Source organism: Thamnophis elegans, chromosome 3 (genome assembly GCF_009769535.1).
Source record: "Thamnophis elegans isolate rThaEle1 chromosome 3, rThaEle1.pri, whole genome shotgun sequence".
NCBI lineage: Eukaryota > Metazoa > Chordata > Lepidosauria > Squamata > Colubridae > Thamnophis > Thamnophis elegans.
The window spans coordinates 38,468,337-38,483,446 of record NC_045543.1 but is presented as its reverse complement, the minus strand read 5'-3'; the positions used below and the strand labels follow the sequence as shown (position 1 = coordinate 38,483,446).

At 37.7% G+C, this 15,110-nt stretch overlaps 1 protein-coding gene across 1 annotated transcript in view; it reads left to right on the top strand.

The window, feature by feature from the left end:
• The window catches only part of POLQ (DNA polymerase theta), a 48,231-nt gene that overhangs the window by 10,611 nt on the left and 22,510 nt on the right, over nt 1-15,110 (top strand). The window contains exons 9-15 of the mRNA XM_032212630.1: nt 257-500; nt 2,174-4,488; nt 7,857-8,003; nt 8,741-8,934; nt 11,470-11,710; nt 12,267-12,460; nt 14,619-14,756. Of these exons, the coding sequence (XP_032068521.1) occupies nt 257-500; nt 2,174-4,488; nt 7,857-8,003; nt 8,741-8,934; nt 11,470-11,710; nt 12,267-12,460; nt 14,619-14,756 (3,473 nt within the window). The remainder of the gene's footprint in view (nt 1-256; nt 501-2,173; nt 4,489-7,856; nt 8,004-8,740; nt 8,935-11,469; nt 11,711-12,266; nt 12,461-14,618; nt 14,757-15,110) is intronic.

Genomic DNA, 15,110 nt, shown 5'->3' with positions numbered 1-15,110 from the left:
GCCAGAAAATATGAAAGTTCAAAAGGCATCCATTCTTGTGGCTTAATGCTTTAAAAGTTTTTTTTCTTGACTTGAGTTGGGCTGCATTTGCTGATGCAGCCCAACTCAATGATTTAAACACAGATTATTTCATGTGAGAGAACATAGACCAAGAGAGTCTGAGAATTTTCAGACAGACCCTTCACTAATATGGAATGGCAGATTCAATCTTTTTCCTCTTCTATTTATATTTTTAATGTATATTTCTATATTCCAGGGATGATTACTATTTTCTGCAACCGGTTGGGATGGCACAACATGGAACAATTGCTGTCTCAGTTTCAGAGTCGCCTTAACTTTGGAATTCAGAGAGAACTCTGTGATCTTGTCCGGATATCTTTGCTAAATGCACAGTGTGCTAGAGCTCTTTATAATGCTGGTTTTATCACCGTGGCTGATGTAGCTAAAGGGACTCTTGAGGAGGTGGAAAATGTTTTCAGAAATGCAGCACCATTCAGAAGGTAGGAAAACATTTCAGTATTGCTGAAAATTATCCTTTTTCTGCAGTGTAACTTGAGGAAATTTAAGTTACCAGATAATAGTTTGCTTGGATACAGCTCAAAAACTCTTGGATTCCCCATCAGTGAGAGATTACAGCAAGCAGGGAAAGTACAAAAGTCCCTCTTCCTGCCTAGTTAAGCATAATTGCAATCTTCCTTCAAGGAGGGAAGAAAGAACTTAAACAGGCTTCCCTTTGCAATTTTTCTTTATTTTATACCTTTTACTCTCGAACCATTTAGCTGATATATTGATTTTCACTGTTTTGGTCAGATAATTAGGTAATCCTTGTCATCCCACCCAGACAAAAATATTGCTATCCGCAATCACTTCCTACTTGTGCAGTTTGGTTTTCTGACAAAATGAAAAATTTTCTGGGAAATAAGTAAGTCTTTTTAGTGAACAGAAGATAGTATCACTCGTATGTATGTATGTATGTATGTATGTATGTATGTATGTAAAGCAATTCCTTACATGAGTCACTTTAATTAGATATTTTACTATTATTTCCATGGTTCTTTGGTTACTGATTCTTTTTCAGTGTTAACTTAATCCAGAGAACCACTTAGTGTAGCAGCTAAGGCATCAGCCTTGGAATCAGGAGTCCATGAGTTCTATTCCCCATCTTAGGTACAAAGCCATCGGAGTGACCCTTGACCAGTCACCCTCCTTCTTCTCAAGAAAACTGCAGGAATTTATCCAGGCAATCACCAGAAGTCAGCATTAACTCTAAAGCTCCAAATATCCAAACCTTAGTTCCGTGATGGCGAACCTATGGCACGTGTGCCACAGGTGGCACACAGAGCCATATTTGGCAGCAGCCTTCAGCTCCAGTGCCTCCGGAGCCTGAGGAGGGCAAAAACTCCCCCTCCCCGCACGCTGGGGGGGTGTCATGCACGCATGTGCAGGGGGGCATTTATAGCATGTGCACACACAATTTTGGCACACCTTTAGAAAAAGGTTAGCCATTACTGCCTTAGTTCATCACAAATATTTTGCCATTTTCTGTTTAAAATGTTTATATATGAAATCATTCCAAGGAGAATTTTCTTCTATTCTGGAAGAACATAAAATTATAAAAATGTTATAAAAAATTAGAGTTAATGATTTCTTATCCAAGAAGCTTCTTCTGTCCTAACGTAAGTGTGGGGAATCGAAGAGTTGTTGGCCACATGGGGGATTATCTGTGCCCTCAGAATCAGAGTGCAAATAGGTGTGGAACCTTCTTGGGCCTGCTGAAAGGACTGCATTCATTCCTTCCCAACTTTTTTTTATTTTTGTTTGGTTGCCCCAATTATTAACCCTCTTTGTCAAAAGCATCTGCCCGATCATGCTTGACTGCTGAACTCATTCAATCTGTAAATACTTTAAATGTCATTCTTGCTTTATTCTAGTACTTCTTTCCCTCAGCCTGCAGATACTTCCCTTCTAGACGGCCTACCAGACCATCTTCCTCATTGCTTTTTTTACAGGTGGTCTGAAGGGAGGTATCTGTCTTCTGTCAAGTGTTCCCTTTGCCTAAAAATATCTCCTGTGTTAGTCAAAGATAAAAGAGATACTGTATGAATTCCTTAGATATATTTTAAAATTGAAGTTATTTTTTAAATAAAACTACCTTGTGTTTTGCTTCCTTCAGCACTCGCAGAGCCGTAGATGAAGATGAGCAAGCTGCCAAGGAGCGTCTTAATACCCATTTTATGTGGATGTCTGGAATGAAGGGCTTAACTGAAGGTGAAGCAGCCCATCTGATTGTAGAGGAGGCTAAAAGACTTTTAAAGCATGACTTAGCTGTTTGGGGAGTGCAATGGAACCCCAATTCCTCAATTTTATTGGATACGTCTTATACATTTTCCACAAAGGGAAGTGTTACAGAAGGCCAACGGAAATGGAAAAATAACCACAACATGACTTTATCAGAAGCAAGTGTCAATTCACAAATTAAAAATATATCATCTGTTAAACAAAAAAATAAGAGGCAGTTGGATGGTAATTCAGCAGAAGAAATTGATAATAAGGCTCCAATAGAAGAAATTGAGGCAGAGGCAAGAAATGACATATACTCTAGTGCCAAGAAACGAATGAATTTAAACAGAGATATGATAAATTCACATGTGAAACAGATGTTGGATGCTAAGGAAGCAGTGGAAAATGCTGAAGACATTCTGAAGAGAAGCTTGAAAGAAGGCATAAAAAAAGATGTTGCAACTGGATCTAAGTCTAACATTGAACTTCATTTCAAACAAATAATGGATAAAAATACAATTACAAATCCCAATGGGATATTACAAGTTGTAAATATAGATGAAGTGAATACTCATACCTGCAGTTTTTCAAGCAACATAGAATGTATGAAGAATGGTTATTCCCCTGTTTTGGATCCCGTGTTCAAAGAATTTGAAGAAAGCTTCCAGCTGGATACCCAAACAGATAGACTATTACAACAGCCGATGGCAGATGAAACTGTTAATAAGCAACAACTCAAAGACAAAAAACTAGTAGCCAGTCTAACACAGAAAAACTGCATTGGTATAAATGGTACCAATATGTCAGAAAAAAATTCTATATGTGTTAAAGATAAACTAGAGTGTGGAAAAGGACATTCAGCATTATTGCTTGGTAAAGTATCAGATGTGGGATGGCCTCAAACTGAGAAATATCCAGGAACATCAGTTTGCTTGGAACCAGATTCCCAATTGGACAGCTTCTTACGGCACTATCAAACTCCAAACTTAACAGAACAACAGCTCACTGTTCTTCCAAACAATAGTTCCTTTTCTCTCAGCCAGTTCCCATCTGGCCTGGATATAAATGAAGCAAATCTAAATGGCAGTGATAGTTTATTGTTTGATGGAGACTTTAACCACATAGATGGCTCCCAGAGTGGTGATAACAATGAAAGGCTCGTGGAGACTATTCCACAGGAGCTGGCAATCCCTTCTTTATTCAAAAGTGCTTTAAAATATGATGCCTCAGATGAATTGAAAACAAGACTGAATAAACCTATATCAAATGACACTATGAACCAAAAATTGTCAAATGGGTGTAATTATATAGTGTCAGATACTAGTTCTTTACATGAAGCAAAAATATTAAATAGCATAGTTTTACCTCCTTTTCATAAAAACAGCAAGACTAAAAACCCAGATAAGACAATAAAAAGGCTAAAAAGTAGTGAAAAGAATGTAAGTGAAATTCCACAGAAAGATTGTGCACAAGAAAATGATAACCAAATGAACAAATCTGGTGTTTTATTTGATTTGAGTCCAGGAATGCAGAAAGTTTTAGATAGAGGGTTGAGCCCTTCATATGATAAATTTGAAATGGGGCCAAACAACGAAATGAATTTAAAGTTTTCTAAGAATACTAAAGATTCAAGAACTCTTGCCCTTTTTCCTGGTCAAAGTGAATTATCCTTGCACAAAGATTTTGGCAGAATTTGCCTAACGAAAAGTAAAGCTAATGAAAAAAACAAAAATGGAAAACGTGTTTCTTGGATAGATGGGAACAAAATGCCTCCTTCACCACTGAATGTCATGGAGTCTACTCCACAATGCATAGAAATACCCGTTGTGACAAAAGCAAAAAACACAATCTCAACAGATAAAGTTCCATATGTTCGGTTCTTACAGAAGGATAAATCTGATTTACACACAGAGGAACAAGTATTACAACATCAACCAGAAAATTCAGAACACGTTGAGCTTAATCTTGAGGATAATTCAGTGATAAGTGAAGATTTTTCACTTCATTTATCTCAAGAAAAAATTCCTCCAGCATCTTGCAGTGCTGATAATTTCTCAATAATTGATGTGGCAAATGATAAAACTCTCTTCCAAACGTTCATTGAAGAATGGAAAACACACACAAAATTTTCTATCTCTGTAGCTTGTGAAAAGACAAAAATCCCCCTGTCTTCTCACAGATCAGCTATTGGTGCAAAGTTCAAGCAAGGTGAGTAGTCTGCTGTGTTTTAGCTTGCAGATCAATATTTCCAAATTTGTATGAATAAGCTATTTTTTAAAATAAATCAACCAATCACAGATTAATTAGATCATTTAATTACAATTTTGGAAGGAAATAAATTCAGAATTTTATCGCTATGCAAAAGTGTATTATTGTCTAAGGCGACAGGTGCTCTCCATAATTGAAGTGTATTTCATATGAAACATCAACCAAAACTGATAGTTCTGCAGGTAGTAAAGCAGTAATTTCTATATATATGTACATTAAACTTAATGCAGTATGTTTTGTTTACACACAGATCACTTGTACACATATGCATGAGCACACAGGGCTTAAAATTGAATGATACTGCTAACATAAGGTCAGCCCTATAGTGCCAAGTGCCAGAACATTTGAAAAGTCCTAGAAAACTGGAAAAGAATTTTAGCCACATCACCTTAGCTGATAGTCTAAAAATTGTACAGTAGACCTTTATGTGATAGTTGCTCAACTGTGTAGCTGTGTAGTGATACTGTGTACTGATACTTTGTTCAGAAAACTGAACAAAGGAAAAGAAATGTAAGTACCTTCCTTATCTTGCTAAAGACAATAGTTAAGAGCACTGTCTGAATATGTACATTTATAGATGTGAAACAGCAAAGCTCTTAACAAATCAACGTTGGCAAATTATTGGGCAATTGAAGAACGGCATGACACGGTCAGGAAGAGTCGTAAACACTTCTAAACTGCATTGATCTCACTTCCTTTAAGACTGTCTCACCATATCCTAGAAGAAAGTACTGTATGGAAGTTAAATGTGTGACTATGATAAATTTATCTGCTGGTGATCGCTCAATGAGTTTATAGTTTGGTACTATGCTCTTATCACTATTATTTTACTTAACAAATACTTTTCAGAGATGGACTTTTCAGTATTAACATAAGTTAATTTTAAAAAAGATGAGTGCTACAGTTAAGTAGGAAGAGACTATATTGGGATTGTTACAATCTAATTTCTTTTCAACCAATTAAATTGATCAAAAAATATTTAAACGTGGTGAAGATCCTGTCTATTAACATAATTATTCTCTGAAAGCAAAATAGAATAGGACCAAATTTTGTTTGAAAGCTGCAAAAGAAAGATTGAATTAAAAAACTGTCTTGATCAGGACAAGGGCTACAGAGAAAAAAAATAAATCTACCCCCTCTGCCAAATCCCCAGTGGTTTTCAACGGAGAGATATTTGGGCAATTGCTAAAAACATTTCTAGCTCCTCCATTTTAAGCCCATTTTCTCTTTCTCAGAAATGTAATCCTGAGTAAGGATAAATGGAAAGATATGAAATTTCAAAGAATTGAAGACATAATTTCCATTCCTACTTGTTTATACTTCCATTTGTCTTCATTACACAAATAATGAATACAAATTATGAACCCCGGTGACGCAGTGGTTAGAGTGTAGTACTGCAGGTTACTTCTGCTGACTGACTGCTGCCTGCAATTTGGCAATTCAAGTCTCACGGGCTATTAGTGTGCAGAATTATTAAGCAACTAAAAAAACAAAAAAATTGCCTTTCTCACTTGTTTATTTCCATCTTTTAAAGTGAGAATAATAACTCAAAATTTATAAATAAACATTTCTGTCAGTTCAAAAAAAAAATCAGTGACCAATATAGCCACTCTTTTTTAATAACAGTCATAGGTCTTCCATTCATGGAATCTCTCAGTTTCCCGATCTGTTGACGATCAACTTTTTGTGCAGCAGCAACCACAGCCTCCCAGACACTGTTCAGAGATGTGTACTGTTTTTCTTCACCGTGAATCTCTTAAGAAGGGCCCACAAGTTCTCAATGGGGTTTAGGTCAGGTGAGCAAGGGGCCATGTCATCATTCTTTCATCTTTAAGGCCATTGCTGGCTACCCATGCAGTGGAGAACTTTGATCATGCTCTTCATGAAAGATGCAGACTGGTACCACTGCTTAAAGAAAGTCTAAAAATACTGGTAGTAGATTTGGAGGTTGATTTTGAGTCCATCTTCAACCCTAAAAGGTCCAACTAACTCATCTTTAATAATACCATCCCATACCAGTATCCCACCTCCACGTAGCTGGCATGTGAGTTGAAATGGAGCTCTGTGCCCATTACTGATGCAGCCATAGGCCCCTCCATCTGGTCTGTTAAGACTCACTCATCTCATCAGACCATAAAACCTTTGAAAAATCTGTCTTCATATATTTCTTGGCCCAGTCTTGCCCTTTCAACTTATGTGTCTTGTTTAGTGGTGGTCAGATTTCAGCCTCCTTTACCTTGGCCATGTCTCTGAGCACTGAACACCTTCTACTTCTGGGCACTCCAAATAGGTTGCCGTTCTGGAATATGGACTGGAGGATAATGGGTTCCTGGTAGCTTCACGTTTGATTCTTCTCAAATCTTTGGCAATTAATGTGTGTCTTTTTTCTCAACATGTTTCTAGTGACCCTGTTGATAATTTGCAACAAAATACTTGATGTTTCTGTGATCACACCCCAATATCTGAGCAATTTCAAGAATGCTGAAGCCGTTTGAAAGACTTTTTACAATTTTTGACTTTTTAGAATCAGTTAAATCTCTTTTTTGGCCCATTTTGCCTGAGGAAAAGATGCTGCCTAATAATTATGCACATCTTGATATAGGGTGCTGATATGCTTAGGCCACACCCTCCCTCATTACACAAATGCACATCTCCTGATCTGCTTATATCCACTAAGCATTCAAGTTTAACACAGCTTGGAGGTGGAAAATATGCATTAAAATGATGATATGGTCAAAATACTCACTTGCCTAATATTTGTGCCTACTATTTAGCACGGCAAAAACACTATTCCTTGATGCTATCAGTGTTCTTGAAATTCATCATTTTACATTAGAATGCTCAGAACTTAATAGTTTATCTATAGCAGGGGTGTCAAACTCAAGGGCCGGGGTGTGTGTGCTTTAGATCTGGCCCACGGGGGGGGAGGGCTGAAAACAGCAAAGGACTGCCCCATGGTGCCTCTGCCAGCAACAGCAGAGCTCCGTTTTTGCTGGCAGAGGGTTGCAGGAGGCCGTCGTAACCTGAAAATGGAGCTCCAAAGCCCATTTTTGCTGGCAGAGAGCTTGGACCACCACAGGTGCCCCTGACGTGAGTGACCTTGAGTTGGCCACACCCACCTTGGCCCTGAGGTCAAACACAATCCTGATGGTGGCCCTCAATAAAATCGACTTTGACTCTCCTGATCTATACATTTAAAAGGTTAAACAATACCAAAATAGAAAGACTGCTTTCTACATGGCTGATTGAAACTTGTAAAGGTTAAAATTATTGTAGCCTGCTTCTGTGTTTCTATGATTGCTCTGTAGGAGGTACATCTCATAAAAGTCTCTGCAAGAATGATGGATTTCCTGTTCATGCCTGTGAAGACTTGCTGGTAGTTGGCTTAGCCGTGTGCTGGGGTAGAAAGGATGCTTACTACATCTCATTGCAGCAGAACTCTCAAAGCCAGATTGGTAAGAATGTATTTATTGTGTATTTCCAAGGAGGCAATAGCAGCAATAGCAATAGCAATAGCAGTAGACTTATATACCGCTTCATAGGCCTTTCAGGCCTCTCTAAGCGGTTTACAGAGAGTCAGCATATTGCCCCCAACAATCTGGGTCCTCATTTTACCCACCTCGGAAGGATGGAAGGCTGAGTCAACCCTGAGCCGGTGAGATTTGAACCGCTGACCTGCTGATCTAGCAGTAGCCTGCAGTGCTGCATTTAACCACTGCGCCACCTTGGCTCTTGGCAATAAATGTAGCATATGCATGCAGTACTGTAGTAACTCCATATTAATGAATTAAGTTAAAGTTAGTAGAATTTGTTGAAAAGAAGTTGGGTTTTGTTTGTTTTTAATTTACATGGAACAATTCTTTTTTATAGAATGCCTGTAAATTATGCAGTTTTTAAAAAGTAATTAGGAAATGGTTCGCCTGGGCCAAAAAGCCCAGACCCAGCATGGACCTCGTTGACCTAAACAATGAGAGGAAAATATCTTTGTGAGGCACTTCTGAGTCAGGTGACCAAAAAAAGGGTATATGTAGAAATGAAAGAGAAAGAGAAATACTTTCAATACAGTTTGCAATAGAAAGAGGCAAAGAAGATTTCTGCTCTTGTATAACAAAGCACATTTAGATACAAACACATACTGTCATGGTTTCTTCCTTTCTCTTGTCTTTAATGTATGCATTTCTTGTCTCTTTAGAGGTAAGTCCCAGTTTGGCACAGCCTCCATTGGATCAAGACCTGTCTGTAGAAGAAAGATTGCAACATCTTAAGCGACGTCTGCAGGAGCCTGAGAGAGCATTTTCACTTGTTGTGTACGATTTTATTCAGCACTACAAAATTCTCCTGAAGGCCTGTGGCATCTCATTGGCAGGTTGCTTTGAGGATCCAAAGGTTTGCTAACATCATTTCTTATAATTCTTCTATTTCTATAATGGCACTCAATAAACTAAAGATGGGGAAGGATGAGGATAACCCGAAAAGGAAGATATTTTGGGGAGGAGAGAGTTTTCTTATACTAATTGTTGCATGTTTAGATTCTTTGTCAAGATTCCATCTAGTTCTCACTTCTTACAACTACATGTAAGAATGCAAGTTCAAACATGCACTTCCAAGATGACTTGGACAACCACACATTCATAGAGCTTATCTTAGATGGAAGAAAGATTATCATTAAAGCCTTGGTGCCGCAGTGGTTAGAATGCAGTACTGCAAGCTACTTCTGATTGCCTGCTGCCAACAGTTTGTGAGTTTGATTTTCACTAGCTCAAGGTTGACTCAGCCTTCCATCCTTCTGAGGTCAGTAAAATGAGGACCCAGATTGTTGTTGGGGGGTCAATATGATGACTCTAAACTGCTTAGAGAGGACTGAAAAGCACTGGGAAGCAATTTTAAGTCTAAGTGCTATTACTATTATCAGAGGGACCTAATGAAGAGTTTACATACACATTCCCATAATAGTACTGTGCCCTAAACTGACAGATGACTTCCGTTAACAACTTCATATGCACATTAAAAAACAGGTGGAAAATAATCAATGCTTGTGGCAGTCCACAAGGAAGCATTCACTGGATCAGTCATTTCTTCAATAATGTCATTGACTGAATCTCTTACTAAGGAAGATTAAACTATCATAAAATAGTGCTTCCAATCCCCAATACTTGGAGATAGCCCAAAAGGTTGCTGTGACCAGTGGTCCCAAAGGCTGCCAAAAAAAGTAAAAACATTGGGAAAAGCACCCTCTCATCTAGACTTGACAAATGTCATCAACAAAAGCAACTAATGCTGTCTCCAAAGCAACCAATGCAATTACAATCTTAAAGCCTGTAGGAGGTATGGTTGATTTTAACAGCAAATAGTTGTGCAGTGATCAAAGCAGCCAGGCAGGAAACCTGATTGCTGCCTATTCCCCAGGAAGGATTTGGACCGCCCACCAGTACTATACAGGACACGAAGTAACGATGTCTCGCCAGAGCCGAGGTGGCGCAGTAGTTAGAGTGCAGCACTGCAGGCTACTTCAGCTGACTGCAGTTCAGCAGTTCGGCTGTTCAAATCTCATCGGCTCAAGGTTGACTCAGCCTTCCAGCCTTCCGAGGTGGGTAAAATGAGGACCCGGATTGTTGGGGGCAATATGCTGACTCTGTAAACCGCTTAGAGAGGACTGAAAGCCCTATGAAGCGGTATATAAGTCTAATTGCTATTGCTATTGCTATTTGTGATCGTCACAGTGTAGGTATGAGCTTGTGCCCATGTTCATTTTTCCTTTGCCTTCCCTGTGCTCTGAGTGTTTCTTCAGTTGCTTCATCTTCCAGAGTTTTTTGTGAGTCAGGGAACCATCCAAAGTTAACCACAGAGAAGCCATTCAGGAGCAGTAATGTCCAGTATCTGATTTACCTCTCATTGCCAGTAGCTACTCGGGCAGTCAGCCAAACTACCTGCAATATTGCTGGAGAAATCTCCAAGCATCTGCAAGAAGCCATGCAGATCCATGAGGTGCCTAATGTAGAATATCTTGACCATTATGTTTAGAAATTACAAGTGGAAGTTAATACCACCTGGATCTGAAAGTGATTTGTCCATAGTAATAAGCTAAGAGAAATGCTGTCCCATGTCCAGGTGATTCATCAACTGCTCCAGGGGTTAGAGGTCAAGCATTGGCTGCCTACACATGTCAGAATCAGGAGTACTTGGGTCAATCACTCTGAAGCCATGAATTCCTTTGCCACTTACAAAGACCTGGATATTGAATATCATTAATATGAACAAGCTGATACACCAACACAAGTCTTGAGATAAAGCCTATTAGCTTGTAGAGTGATCCAGCAAAACAGCCAGTACACCAAGAGCATATTTAGTTACTTCACATAATTAACAGGCACCAGCAATACAGCCACCCATATTGGCACACTCATATTAGAACATTAACACATGAATAAATATTATTTAAAAGATGAATACTGTGGCCCATGGCAGTGATGGCTAACCTTTTCCGGACCGAGTGCCCGGAATGCATGTATGCGCAATCCTCCAGACGCGGCCATCATGTACGTGCCCGCCTCCCACATGTGCCTTGCCTCCTGTGCACATATGCATAGTGGAGCTGAACTAGGGCAATGGCTCATGTGCCCACAGAGGGCGCCGAGGGCCACTTGTGGCATGTGTGTGCCATAGGTTCACCATCACAGGTCCATTGTATTAGCACGGAATCGCTGCTAAGTGCAAAGATCTGTAAAACAGAGTGACCATTGGAACTCATGGTTCTATTGAATTCTGGGAATCAGTAATCCTATAAATCTGACTTCTGAAGTGGGATATAGATATGTGAACAACATATTTGCATTTTTGCAAACCTTGTCTGTTGCATTTTTGTAAGAAATGTGCTTTTTCCATATTATCTTGTGAATGCTGAACATTTTTTTCTCACTCTAGGTAGCATGCTGGTTAATGGACCCTGAATCAAAAGAAGATTCCTTTCACAATATGGTTGCCAATTTCCTTCTTCAGGACTTATTCTTGCTAGACAAAATTGGAGCAGGTCAGGAAAATCAGAGCCTGGGTCTCAGTGCCAGTACAGATCAGTCTGGACGATACAGGGCATCTGTAGAGTCTGTCCTTGTCTTCCATATCATGGAAAAACTCCATATTATACTGCAAAAGGATAATTTGCAAGGTAAAAAGGCTATAGATTGACACTATCATTTAATGATAGGCATTAAATGATTAAAATTCAGCCTGAGCTTCAAACTAATACATATAAATGTTGTAGACTGTTGTGTCACAATGTTATGTTTAGCTATCATATAGTTTCAGACAATCATGTTTTTGATTTTGGTGCATCAGAACACTATAAGCATCAACAGAAAATGAAAAAAAAATGAATTGGGTGACATAATAGTTAAGCCAATTGTTCTTTATGGTCAGTGTAGATTTAGATCTTGTTATTTACTAATTAGCTTTTAACTTTCAAGTTTATTTCCTGATTACTTTTTATTTTTTTGAGATTGAAACAATGTGTTAGCATTCCATTCTTTGGAACATAAGTTCATTCTGCATTGTACACATACTCTGCAGAATACATGATTGAGAGTAAGTTGATAGGTGATGAAGGGGCAGGACAAAAATATAAGCAAGGAGCAGCTTTCATTCAAATGTTCTAAAACACTAATATAATATATTTTGTAGAATGTAACTAAAATTATTTTTTGCTTCTTTTGTCATTATTATAGATATTTTTCATAAAGTGGAGATGCCGAATCAGTATTGCTTGGCCTTGCTGGAGCTCAATGGAATGGGGTTTAGCACAGTAGAATGTGAGGCCCAGAAACATGTTATGGAAGCAAAATTGAATGAGATTGAGAATCGGATATACCAGCTGGCAGGTCACAGTTTCTCCTTGACCTGTCCTGATGATGTTGCTGAGGTATTGTGATGAACTTACATGAACAAATTACGTTTTGATCCAGACATCATCAATGAAATTTTGATGGGAAGAAGTCTGCTGCCTCTGTTCAACCAGTAAAATTCTAATTGCTTCCGAAAAAAATGTTTTCTCAATGTTAGTTTTAAAATTGTTTTTCAAAATGTTTGCTCACATTTTTCTATCAATCTTGTAGTGTTTAAGGTAGAATAAATATTGCCTGAAATCACAGTTTGTGACAACCTTTTAATAAAACACTTCATGGGATGCTAATAGCTTATAATATCTTATAATTATAAGCTTAATTTCTTGTCCCCAAATTTATTGACTATTGTTGGCATGTGGCATGTGCCCATTCTTTGTGCCCATTCATTCATTCCGTAGACTATATCATTAAAAAAATGTAAGCATCCAGTTAGAAGAGTTCTTCCAATTCTACACACATTTGCACTGATATTACCTAGTTGGTAATGAAATATCTGCAAGCAAACAGTGAAGCTCAGGGAGCACTAAGAACTTCACAGTTCAACCCTGAGCTATTAATATTCTCTTCTATTCATTCTTCAGTTCATTAATTTGCAGTATGTAATCCTAGATGAATATGTAAATAATGAATCTAGTAAGCAGCATTCAATGATGTTTGTTGTTTTTATCTTATTGTTGTTGGCTGCTCAGAGTTGCCTTCAGTGAAATGGTTTGACTACAAATTTGTTAAATTTTAAAAAACAGATTCATCTGTATATTTTTTAGGGAGGAGGACAGGAATTAGAAGCATCGGTTTGGTGTAGGTACCCATTTCATGTTGTCTCAATTGGTATATCTGCCACCACAGAGCACGTTTGTCATTTGCTGATTTTTTTTCATTGCTCTGTTTTACTGTCATATTCAGAGACTCAGTGTCATTTTATTTTGTAGCTTAACTCAGCCATAATTTGGTCTGGTGCCAGTGTCTTCCCAAAATGCTTTTTGCTATCTGAGCTATTTTTTCTCTTATTATTTTGCATTCATATTCTGCATTTTAAAAACAGTGATGCAGTTCATTTAAACAACATTTAAAGCCTAAAATGTAATTATTAAAATTAAAACTTCTCTAAAATATGTCTAAAACTATCAGTTCCTTAAAATTCTTGATGCAAAACCTCAATATTAGCTTAAAACAGAGTAATTCTGTCTCTTGATTTTTGAAAGGCCATGGAAGGACATCAGGTGACAGTTAATATCTCGTGTGTGTGTGTGTGTGTGTTGGAATTTTTTTAGCCCAGTTTTGGAGACATGATAGTGGGAAGCTTTGGGAGGCAAATCACTCAATTTCTATTCTTTACAACTTCCACAAATAGCTTAAATATTTTCATAGCACAAATATGTAAAAGAAAAATAGAAAAAGAACAAAAAAAAATACAGATACAATGAGAAAAAAAAGAATCACCTTCGATCTCCTTTACAGCAGTTACAAACAATTTTAATAATTTTAATTATTTCTCCCATTCTAGAACTATATTGTATACCTTTGTTACATATTCAACTGCTTTTAATCAGCAAATCCAGAAATCACCAATTCATTTTTATCCATTTTTCCAAAAAGTCCATAAAATGTTTCCAGTCTTTTAACAAAGTACTTATTGTTGTGCCAAAGTAGTCTAAAATCTTACTGCTGAAATTCAGCTATTTTTGATGGCATGATTTTAACATGTGGGAAGCTTACATGGATTCCTTTCCAAAGCTAACCTAAAGTAAAAAGATTCATCTTAGTCTGTTTCAGCATTGTATATTGTAGAAGTGAAACAGATTTACAATAATGCATAACTAGAACCTTTAGTAAAAATTAAGACAGCAACTCATTATTTTCTGTATTATATACCTCTGCATTTCAATGATGATAATCTATTTAAACCTGAACATGTTTAAATAACTGGTGAAGTGCTGGACGACAGTAGGACTAAGAAGAGTTCTGAGTGTTCAAGAGCACACTTCCCTGAATGACTTTGGACAGAGCAGAAAACTAAATAGTCTACTCAGACGTTGTTAAAGTGGAGATTAAAACTGGAAGATAAAGTATTAGGCACTGTTTTCTGTTCATTGAGGGATAAGATATAAATATTTTTTGAAAAGTTGTGTTGAGCATTAAGATAAGATGCAATTGCACTGCTGTGTTCTCTTTCAGGTATTATTTCTGGAGCAAAAGTTGCCATCAGATGGAGAACTAAAAATGCAAAGAGGCAAGAAAGTGTTGGGTTGTACTAGAAAAGCAACAACAAACAAGAATCGGGCCAGGCTGAGTAAACAGTTCAGTACAACAAAGGTATAGTTTTTGTGTGATTTAACTTTGTGGAATGACCATTTTACCTCAAAAGAGGAACTATATTTCTGCTTTGTTAATAATTTCTAACTTACATTATCATTCATCAGCCAGAATTCTTGGAAGATCACGTTCTTCAAAATCATGTGGAGGAATTCTGTTTCTTATCAAAAGAACAGTCCTTAAGAGCATAAGAAATCCAATTGCCTATTTAAATTCTAGTGGATTACAGTAATACCTTTCTACCTTTTGGTAAAGACATGGCTCTGCCATTTGGCTTAAGGCCCCAGTGGGGGATTAGCATGATGAGGGTGGTTGATTGAGTAAACAGATCCCAAATCTGCCCCTGCCATCCGC